The sequence below is a fragment of the Amblyomma americanum genome, chromosome 7, assembly GCF_052857255.1.
Source record: "Amblyomma americanum isolate KBUSLIRL-KWMA chromosome 7, ASM5285725v1, whole genome shotgun sequence".
Taxonomy (NCBI): domain Eukaryota; kingdom Metazoa; phylum Arthropoda; class Arachnida; order Ixodida; family Ixodidae; genus Amblyomma; species Amblyomma americanum.
Window position 1 is genome coordinate 155,780,344 of NC_135503.1, and position 11,243 is coordinate 155,791,586.

The following is an 11,243-nucleotide window of genomic DNA, read 5'->3' on the forward strand; positions in this document are numbered from 1 at the left end:
TAGCCGGCATCCTCCCGACGCTCCGGTTGCTTTGGCCGCGGATCCGGCTGGTAGGCTTAATCAAACAGTCGCCGGCATCAACGTCGACGCTGGACAATTCTTTACTGAATGAGGGTACTAAAGCCCTCGCGTAAAAAGTCAATATTTTCTGGGATTTCACCGTCCGCGCCCTCTTTGCCGGCACCGGCACACCCAACAACAGCACCGTATTGAGGCAGAGGAACCAGTCGCTAAAGGTGTATTTATGAACATCGGTGCCTTAACTTGCCATCAAATAAGAAAAAGTCATTCTTAATCCACCCTTGGCGCGAAAAAGCCGTATGGATTTATTTCGCTCGGGACGCGACATTGCCTGCCGCCGCAACTCAGCCCCCCGTGTCGGGGCGAGGCAAAAATTTATAACAGAGCCGTCACCTTTCTCGATGAGGAGTTCGACATGGTTACTGAGGCCGTAATCAAAAGGAATAGGTTTTTTCGACGTCGCCCAGCAAGCGATGCCGTCATAGTATTCGTAGCGTTCGTTTGTGACCTGGACATCACATGAAACTTCACATCCGCAGAGAAAGCCCTACAAGGTCGATTCACCACGGGTCTCCTCTCACAATATGTCCGAGAGCTATTTCTATTGAAATTTTCTAAGCCCAATGTTTGTCAGACTCATCTACGAGTTCTTTTGTAACTTTTATTAAAATAACGATTCTGCTCAGTTTGTCTTTTACTCTACACACGTTGTAAGACGCCGCATATCTCTGAAGGCCTGCAGACCGATCGAGCAAATAATGTAGAAAAGTTATAGAGGAGGAACCTTTGCATCGGCAGCAATATATTCTGATTAACACTGACAATCCGAACTTTCGTTCAGGTGCCACATGGATATGAAAGCATGAATTAGTCGTCCGTCCGTCCGTCCGTCCGCACGAAAAAACCAACAGATCCCACAGCGTGGGCGCCTGGAGGCTGGTCCGGAAATGAAGCCACTATCTCCGAATTAGGTGAAGATACACCAAGTAGAGTTCATTATTTTGCACGCTATCTTGTAACCTGACTGATGGAATGGACGTTTTCTCCTGTATTGTGTTCTGAAACCAGCCTTTTCAATTGCTTCACTGCAGTTTAACGTTGTTCTTTTTCAACGTCATAATTCTCCCCTGACCTAAGAGTGAGTTGCTTATAGGTCAATAATTATTACCTTTTCATATTACCTTTCTAACGCATCTGTATTAAGTAGGCATCCTTTCATGACTGGTTCTGGTACACTTGAGGTCATGAGGAATGGTGTACAAGACTTGCAAGCTATCATAAAACACCTCTTGAAGAACGCTGCAGTTGCTCTTCTTGGCGTTACTCTACCGGTCTTCCTAGCTGCTTTCTTTGTGAGGCTTTCCTTGCTTCCTCTTCAGAAGCCGCAAAATTTGTTCCTTCAATGCCATTTTTTCGCCATTAACGATTCATGGATTGAAAATGTTTCGTACCTCGATTACTTTGCCAAGGCCACCAACTCAAGTCGAATTTCTCTGCTCTCTGTCCAAATTGGTAATGGTGTCGGCGTCCTATCCTCGTATTGTTTCCTTCTTTTCTACTTGCACCTAATTTTCTCTTTTCTCCATTGGCGTATCCCCTCGGATCTATGAGTTGCTCAATACGCCGCACCTTGCACTTTATCTGGTCGGTTATCTCCCACTTACTGATTTAGCCTGAAATTTATGCTTGGGGTATCCTGACTGTGGCTTTGAGAATTACGTGCTCTAGCTCTTTATGAAGGGCTTTGTTTCTTCTGAGAGTGCACATAAGTATACCGCACAGCTACCGAACTTGCTACTTTAATCTTGCACTCAGTTATTAGAATCGAAAATTTGTCGCGCAAATTCCTCTTCGTAATTCATCATGCCCAACAATCTCGGGCAAAAATTTTGAAAATTAGAAAATTGTAAGACAATCTTATGGAAATATTGAAAGTAATGGTCCATTTTTTTATGTAACAATGTAGCAAAGTATTTCTTTTAAAGGGTTTCCATCTATCACATCGAGCCGTTCAGACTGCCTTAAAAAACCAAAGGGTAACGATTTTGACGACAGCAAAAACGTTAATAGAAAAAAAATAAGCAAAACTGCCGTCAGATGATCTGCGGATATATTTTTTTGTTGTAGTGAAATGCTACACCGTATGAAAAAATTGCGTTAAAAAACGGTTCCCCCTCAAAAATGCCATAGTCCAGAATTGCTGCGTATGACCCTCCCGCGACCTTAAGCTTAAAAAGCAACGCCTGTTACCCAGCAAGATGTTTAACTGCTCCCGTTTTTTCACTAATATCTCCTTTATCTGCTTCTTTCTGCGTACACAACCCTACAAATACGAATCTTAGGAGCATGACGCCAGGAGACGTGCGCAGATTACGAAGTTCTCATGTTTAGTTTCACCATCCACACTTTCCAATGCAGTCTCTTCTACTACCAGTTTACGTGTATTTTCTTAGATGCAGGATTAATGGTAGTAATTTGTTCATTATAAACTCTATGCAGTGGCCCCGTTATATGGCTTCGCAAAAACTAAGTGTTTGTCGCCAAACATTCACATTCTTATTTTTCTGGAGCGATTATGTTCGGCCTTGTTTTAGGTGGCAATGAGGCAGGCTACTTCACTTTTCTCCAGTGAATGTGACGGCACAGTTTGTCCGCAGTTGTCTTATCTCCGCCTGATATTACGGTGTCCGGTGTCGCGTTCCTAGGCTGTTTAAAAGAAAAGCGCTCTTTGTGGCAGCGTCCGTGCGAGGGCTAGTCATCACTGAGCCGGAGGAACCTGTGTGTGCTACGGGAGACGCGTTCAGACGATGAACCATGCTGCTACTTTGTCTGCGAGTAGAAACATTCACTCCCAGCACTGTCCCCCTCAAGGAACTGGGCTTCCCGGCTAACATGTCCGTTTCTGGGACATTGTTGAAGTAGTTGCTCATCCCGTTCATATCCAGCTGTTTGCAGATGTCTGTAATTTGTTTAATTCAATTACTTGTTTTGAAGACAAAGTCTTACTCAATTTAAAATAGAAAATATTTTGGATTGGTGTAATCAGTGGGATATGAAACTTAACGTTCAGAAAACTGTATTGATGAGATTAAATGATAAAAAGAACAGTAGATTGTGCCCTTACGTTCTTCGATTATTTCCGCTTTCCGAGGTAACTGAATATAAGTATCTTCGCGTGAAAATAGCTAACAATCTACGCTGAAATAAACATAGAAGTAACGTATACGCATCAAGTTTCCTCAAATTTTGTGTCCTCCAGCACAAACTGAAGACTGTTCCAGTAGAATTGAAATTTTTAGGCTATTAATCATAAAACAGACCAAAGTTAGAATACGGTTGCGCCGTCTGGGACCCATTTACGAAAGCTAACATTCAATCACTTGAAAAGATTCAGCAAAAGGCAATTAGATAGATCTCTCAAAATATTGTCCAACCGACTCACCAGCTGCTATAACGCGAGAACACCGGACTCAAACATCACAAGTGAGAGCAAAAATTATCAGATTGAAATTTCTTTTCCTTCTAAAATATAAAAATTTGTCAATGCACCCAGATGCCTATGCTAAGACATTTTCCGCTCCACGGCCAACAAGACATCGCCACTCTGAATCTCCATTCACCGCCAGAACAAACCAATTTAAATACGCATTCTTCCCTCGCACCGAACCTGAATCGAATGCTTTACCTTTGACAGCACTACACGGTATAGACTCCACTGAAAAAAATAAAAGATTGACGCCATCAAACTTATCGGCTTGGTGTTGCAAATTTCTTTCAGTGTTTTTTATATTTTTGTTGCATTGTTTGGCCCTCCTGCTAAGGACCAGAAGGGCCTGCAGTATTCTATAAATAAATAAAGAAATAAATAAGTCACTGCCGTCTTTCACACCAGCACTGAGATGGAGACGACCAATCAAAAGCGAGCCGCCGCGGTGGCTTAGCGAACCAACTACGAGCACCAAAAGTTAAGCTATCAGATAAAAGATCTAATGAACCAATGTCCAATGATTCAAGATTTATTAACAAATGCTCGTTCCTTAAATCAAGTTAAGGAAATTCTGAAGAATGAGTTTTTGAAGCAGGAGCAGCGATCTAAATATTTTTAGGAGTTTTTTTGAAGCTGACAGTTTCAGTCATGTTTATGTAATTTGGATGGTTATGTTTATGTGTTTTTTGTTTCAACTATGCGGTTCCTAGTAGAACTGTATAAGTAGTCTTGTTTAGGAGAGCGAGTTGATGGGCTAGTTGGTATTGCATGATGTAGGAACAGCGCTAAGAACAGGACAGAAGCCAAACATGGAAGCACAGGGACGGCGCAAACATGGAAGCACAGGGACAGCGCCCGTCCCTGTGCTTCCATGTTTGACTTCTGTCCTGTTCTTAGCGCTGTTCCTACACCATAGTCTTGTTTGTTTCTTACGCCTGTAGTGATTGTTTATATGTGCAAAAAAAGACAGGGAAAAGGAAAAAAAAACAGAACAGGTTCATATTTTCTTTTTTTTCGGGAGTGCTCTCTAAAAGATGTTTTTTTTGTTTCTCATTTGTTTGTAAACAGTGCCGCTATTTTTTCTTTATCTGTACATGAGCGTCAACCGCTGCTTGCCACAGGTAGACGTGACCTCGTCAGGCAGTTTCCTGCCTTTACTCACGTCTACCAAGACTCATGATGTATTATTGTCTTCAATAAATTTTTAAAAATTCTAGAATTAAAAATTAACAGTATTTTTTTGTTTTCCCGTTTGTTACACCAACAGAGCACCAAAAACACAAATGAACTAACAATAACATAAAGCCGGAAATATCACTTTATTTTTGGACTTCGCAGTCCCTATAGCCACGTAACATTACAGAAACATAAGTGATTCACATTCAGTGTTGTCCTGATTATGCCCGACACTACTCTTCAAAATTGGAACTTATTTGGCCGCCAAGTTAAAAAAATCCTTGCTGGAGTGGCCTACAGCGGCTTTCGACAGCAACGGTTTTGGGTGTTCTGCAGAGGGAAAGAAAAACAGTAGGTTGCAGTAAAAGCCCGCACATTAGTCAAGATTACAGCCCCTGTCAATGAGCATTATATTTTTGTAAGGAATATATTCGCGGCACTCCACTGTGGCACACGCCATGTAGGTTGCAGTCACAGATTGCCTTCTCTGTCGCAGCGACGGAACATTACTTTATCAACATGATAATAAAGCCAGCGCCAAACCTTTACTGAAAACTGAGTTCACCGCAACATTTCTTTCCTAATGAACATTTGTAATAGCACAGATGTAGCGACCTTTTAAAATTTAACTTTCTTAATAAATCACCGGCAACTCCGAAATAACATTCCGGGGACACTAAGCTGCGCTTTACAGGTGTGACGCGACAGCGTTAATGGGGCCCTTCAGCGGCATGCAGTCCTCTTTGCATGTGGCTTCGCAGACTCGGAGGCTGTTCCTTTTTTATTTATTGTTTCGTTTCAATTTTTCATTCTCACCGTTTTTTTTTCTGTCAGAAGTCGCACAAGGCGTCCCTTTAACCGAGTCGAACGAGCGTTAATTCCTCGGTGGTCGAGGCACAGCGCGCCCGGCTCACAACCACAGGGGCAGCCGTTCGTGTCGTCGCTCGAACATATTTCTGCTAAGCGCAATTATTTTCAGTTCTTCAGGGGAACTACGTAACAGTGGTGGAATAACATCACGACACCGTCAAGCAATAAGGAACTGTGCTGTGACGTCATCCCTGTTTTACTGTGTGATAATTATGGGATGTTTGAGTTACCCGCGCGAAGTAATATAACATCACGACTCTCTCGACCAATCCGTACTTCCTCGACACAACGCCGATGGGCACTACAACGCCGGCTTTCCTGCTGAACGGCACCCTTAACGCTGTCCGTCGAAATTTCTATATTATAAACGCTGTTCACCGTAATAATGATCGATCATAGTCTGTCTTGCGTAGCTCACGTAAAGTGATAAAGTTGCGATAACGCAATCATTCCAAAGCTTTGGCGAATTTCCCTTTTCTTAAAGGATCATCAAACCACTGCTTGGCCGGAAATATTGAGAAAGAAAACGCAGCACGAAATTAAGCCGATTACGGCGTTAGCCGAACCATATGCAACGCTTCCAAATACGCGCGCCGTCACTGAAAGGGCGCCGCTCCGTCGGGAACGACTGTGCAACTGGTTTCAGCGAGTCGTCACACAATGTTGTACGGCCAGAAACAGGGTGCAAATTTTTCACTGAGTTCTCAGGGGCGAACTGCCGTCCACACACATATATGTGGTCGCCTGCCTTGTATACCGTGTCGTGTGGTGTACATTGCAGGGTTGGAAATCCAGAGATATTTACTTTGAAGCTAAGCAAGCCCTAAGACTTCTTTGGCGCTTTAGGAGTCCAGCTGCACAGTGCGGCGAGTGTGAACGCAAAAGCACCCCGCTTATTCACAAAACGCAAGGACCGCTCAAGTCGAATGACCAAGTGTCCCGGGAACTTTTTCAAGTATATACTGCGCGCCGTCGGACAGGAAAGAGACTGCGTCAGCGAGCCGTCGATATGGCTTAAGAATCAAGAATCAGATTTAAGTCAGCACAGGAAACCAAGTTGTTGCGTATGCGTCGAGATCAAAGAAGGTCGAGCTTTTATTTTTCTTCATTGCTTGCATTTTCACTTTTTATGTGTTTATTCGTCTTACTTAATCTTTCCTGTCTTGCATTCATCAGAAGCATAAACAAATGAATCTAGACATTAAACTTTAAGTTCCCAACCCAGGTTTGTGCGTGCGTACCTTGGGTGTATCCATGTGTCAAAGGAGACGCCTAGGCAAGTTGATAAGTACTCATTCTAAAACAGCGCAAACAGCACTTATGTCGAGCTTTGTTTCCATATAAAGTAGCATGGGGAGCGGATGCCGCGCGACACTAGCCATTGAGAGCGTGACTCACGTGGACTAGAGGCTAAGAAATATCCATTGCGGAATGAGAGAGCTATTGTTTAATATCACTTTGCTCAAACACTGCCGTACACCTACGAGGCTCGCGGGGCAGTTGCAGTCGTTGATCCCCACTTTTCAAAAGCACTGCTCGTTGGCGTGATGAGATGGCCTCCGGCGATGCCGACCTGTGGGCCATCCGGCGGGGTCTTATTTTCTCGCGCCGACTAAAGGCGACAATCTTGTTGCAATGATGACTCCCAAGTCAGTGCTCCATGTCCTTGTGTTGAACGTTGGTCTATTAAGTTCGGCAACGGCTTGGACAGTTGCTCGAGCCGCTGTGGCGGCCGGACGTCTTGGCATTTATTAAATGGAATTTGTTCGTGACCTTCGTCGTATAGAGCGTAACGTCAGAGTCAGTTGGGGATATTCATGGGTTCCCTGTCAGCAGCCCCTGCTATAGAGGTTGCTCTTGGTTTAGGAGCTTGGCTACCTTATTTACAGGGCTACTGCGTATAACTGCGGCATGATAATCAGAACAAGACGGATGACGGCGAAGGTGACCACGACGGGTGGCGCACTGTGTACTCGGCGGGACTCAAATGCTCTTCTATCTTATTTAGTCGCTTTTCTGGTCGCTGTAGATGAACGTCGTAGGAGAAACCCCGAAGGCGAACGCGCTTTTATGACCAGTGTCGCTGAGTGGGGTCGGCTTCACCACTGTGACAGCACGAAAGGTGCTGGTCACCGGTTCAAGAGGCGTCGCATTCCTAGGTCTTTTGGTTATTAAAAAAAAAGCTCCTGTGTCTTTCAGAGAGTTTGTGGGAAACACATCGTGCATAATTTTCTAATCATTGAATCTGCACTTTTTCTGTGACTTTCGGACGGACCCGTAGATTTGGAGAGTTACTGAAAACGCGGCTGCAGAAATTCTACCAATTATTCTAGTAAGGCATTAAAACTGACAACTTACACCTGATGTAGAAAGTCGAGGTTGACAACCTGTGGCAAAAATCCGTGGGAAAGCAATCTGCTGTTATCGGGTCAGCCTGAAAAGCAAGAGAGCACGCCATTTTACACATATTTGTTCACTGCTCCGCTTTCGCGCGGTCGGCCTTGACGACAAGGCAAAGGGGAGACAAAATACCGAAATATTGCCACGCTTGAGGGGCAGCTCTGGGTGTATTTCGAGGTTATCATCATCAGCCTGACTACGCCCACTGCAATGAAAATGTCTCTCCCATGTCTCTCCAATCAACCCTATCCTTTGCCAGCTGCGGCCACCGTATCCCCGAAGACTTCTTAATATCGTCCACCCACCTAACTTCCTGCCGCCTCCTGCAACGCATGCCTTCCCTTGCAGTCCAGTCGCTTACCCCTAAGGACCAGCGGTTATATCTTCCCTTCGCATTACATGCCCTGCCCAAGACCATTTCTTCCTCTTGATTTCGACTGGGATGTCGTAAACCCGCGTTTCATCCCTGACCCAAGTTTGGCAGCCATGCGACATTTCATTTCAGCACAAAAGAATTTCAGATTTTTCCGTTTCCATGCCCGCAGTTCAGGTGATTTCTATACAGGCAACACTGCCTTTTCGACGTCACGAATATTCCACGCCCACTATTACTAACTCCACACTTTCCTAACGAAACTTTGAGGCATGTATTAGGCCGTGTCAAGTATTTCATGAAAGGACTCATCGTTTTTTCTTCTTCAGCAATTAAAAGCACGTACGAGGGTTTTTATAGTAATGTTAGTGAAGTCATTGTTGCGTCACGCGAAACATCACCCTCGCCCCAGGATCGGACTGAGTTACGGTTTCGTTTTTCTGTTTTTTACTGTTCTAAACTTGTTCCGCTTGGCATATTGAAAAATCTCTCGTTGTGACTGAGAGAAGGCAGCCAAGGGAATGTGATGTGGCTGTTAACTCATAATGTTCGAAAAACCACCGCAATTGCCCTTAATGGCTGTCACAACGGTGTATTTAGTCGAGACAAGCCTTTACATCCGTATGTGAGAAGTGAGAAGCTCTGAGAACTGAAGCCGTGCTGCGCAGCGCTCACCGCCAACTAGGAGCCTTTGAAAGGCAACTTCATATTGTCAGAGTTCCTTCTCCGCGAAGCTATATATGCTTCATAGAAAGCGGCCCCACAAAACGTACGAGGACGACAGCAAAGAAACATAGGCTAGGAGACAGGTGCTGATGCAACTAGGGCAGCTTTCTTCCTAGTCCTGGGCAAGCCGCCCTAAAGACAAAGCGTTTAAGAAGTCATTGCAGTTGGCGCTGCTTTCGGGCTCATGCAGCGCTATAAAAGAGCAGGAAATCGATGTCTACGTTTTCATTTATAGCGCGTATGACAGTAAATGAAAGACGAGTTATGTTGCGCCTAATCATTATCGGCGACTTGTAATACCGGAGTACTTTCTCAATAGGTTTGAGCATCCCCCTGGTAGGCAGGAGGTGCGCGGTTCGATTCCCAGTGCTACCGGGTACCCACTGGTGATACGAGGGATACAGGCTTTCTCCTGGACAGGTGATCTACTTTTCACGTGTAAAATGCTTTGGGAATGACTCTTTTACTCTGCCTTATGCAAAATAAAAAGGCTATAAATGAAATTTACCGCACAAGGCAGATTTCACAAGCATTTCACCCCTGAAAAGCTGAGCACCATTCAGAGGGGGAAGCTTGAACTCGTTAGGAAACCGGCAGGTAGTCGGCCTTGGGGATCGAGCACCGCACCTCTCGCATACCTGGCGTATGCTCTAACGCTAGTCAGCCGCAGCAGTAAATTACTTTTTCTTCAAGTGCGCGAAGTTTATGTGAACGCTGTGTAGTTCCCGCTTTAACAACTCTGTTCTCTTCACCAGTTCTCCGTTAGATCGAACACACAAACCGCATGTGCCCCGCCTTCCGTTTCTTGCTGTCGCTCGAAGCGAACGGCTGCTATCCATAAGCAACTTTTCTTTTCACTGGAAGCAAGCATTTTTCATCCTCAATGATATATTCATCGCTGGTGTACCAAAGCCGACGGTCGCCATAACCAGGTTTGGCGCACTTCAAATGACCGTAGCAGGCTAGCTGCAGGACGAGGAGTTACGACGTTACGCTCTCCACTTTCAGTTCAGCAGGGTGACTGAAACCGCGCTTGTAAAACTTTGAAACTAAAACTATCCCAAATAAGCAAATAGTATATATGTATATAGACGATTTGCAGCCTGAGAATATGACCGTCGCCATATACACCTGGATCCGGCAGCCGCTGACGAAGGCGCGTGCCTAAAAACGCACTGTTGTTGCATGGCTGGCGAGCGGCACAAAAGCGGTGTCCGAATGCACACAGTATGTTTATTACGGCAGAAGGGTTGATATGACCGTCTGATTTCGCATCACTTTTTTACTACGCGGATCCACCAGAACCTTTCCACTAACCGCGGCCAGCCTGATGAGAAAGTTTTCGGTTCTTTCTTGCAGTTCACCATTTAACTCCCGCAAAGGAGCGAGAAATTTGTTTTAATGTTAACAAATTGTGTTTGCGTTCTTATCTCCGGGGTTGCGCTCCATGGCTCGAAACTTCAGGCTCAAGAAAAAAAAAATGTCAGCGGACGTAGTAAGAATCCTACCTCTGGTTAATACTGTACAAAATTAGCATACAAGGAAGACTGCGCACGTTACCATATTACGGCTTAAGCAATCAGCCGAGTTTGGTTCGGCTTTAGCAAATGTGTGTGTCACAGACGGGGCGGAATCTTTTAATTCACTTAAGCTTATATAAAACTGATTTGAACGCGTTTCTTTGAATGTAGTTTGTCGATGCAGCCTCTTGTGTCTACGGAAGAGCACGCCTACATGCACGCTGTTTCGGGGGTAGTTTCTTCGAGTGGTGCAACCCATTCGCGCTCCACGTGCGGGGGCGTACGTGCTGCTTGTTGTGTCTATATCTTATTTTTTCCCACCTCAGGAAACCCCTACTTCTGCCAAAGTCCTGAGCTGCTTTTGTGTATACGTAAATTATGTTCCTACTTCAAGATGGCGGCCATATAGTGTCAAAGTGTGCGTTCCTAATGACTCAGCTTTTGTGTGCGAACTGCTTGGTGCGTTTTTCGTGTGCGCGTGCGCGCGCATGCGTGCGTGCGTGTACGTGTGTGTGTGCATGCGTGCGTGTGTGTGTGTGTGCGCGGGCATGCGAGTGTGCGCATGCGTGTGCGTGTGTGCGTGCGTGTGTGCGTGCGTGTGCGAGCGTGTGCGTGTACGTGTGTGTGCACGCGTGCGTGTGCGTGTGTGTGTGTGTGTGCAAGCGTGCGT

At 45.2% G+C, this 11,243-nt stretch overlaps 2 protein-coding genes across 3 annotated transcripts in view; both read right to left on the reverse strand.

Annotated features, from left to right (window-relative positions):
- Positions 1-4,818: 4,818 nt before the first annotated feature.
- LOC144097536 (uncharacterized) overlaps positions 4,819-11,243 on the reverse strand; it is a 36,546-nt gene continuing 30,121 nt past the window's right edge. The window contains exons 3-4 of one of the 2 annotated variants that reach the window (XM_077630232.1): positions 7,913-7,988; positions 4,819-5,014 (exon numbers count right to left, since the gene is read on the reverse strand). In XM_077630232.1, coding sequence (XP_077486358.1) covers positions 5,013-5,014; positions 7,913-7,988 — 78 coding nt within the window. In that variant the 3' untranslated portion in view covers positions 4,819-5,012. The remainder of the gene's footprint in view (positions 5,015-7,912; positions 7,989-11,243) is intronic. The other variant, XM_077630233.1, reaches the window with a different exon arrangement.
- Positions 9,166-11,243, reverse strand: part of LOC144096867 (uncharacterized) — an 11,508-nt gene continuing 9,430 nt past the window's right edge. Inside the window, exon 5 of the mRNA XM_077629712.1 lies at positions 9,166-9,185. Within this exon, the coding sequence (XP_077485838.1) occupies positions 9,166-9,185 (20 nt within the window). The remainder of the gene's footprint in view (positions 9,186-11,243) is intronic.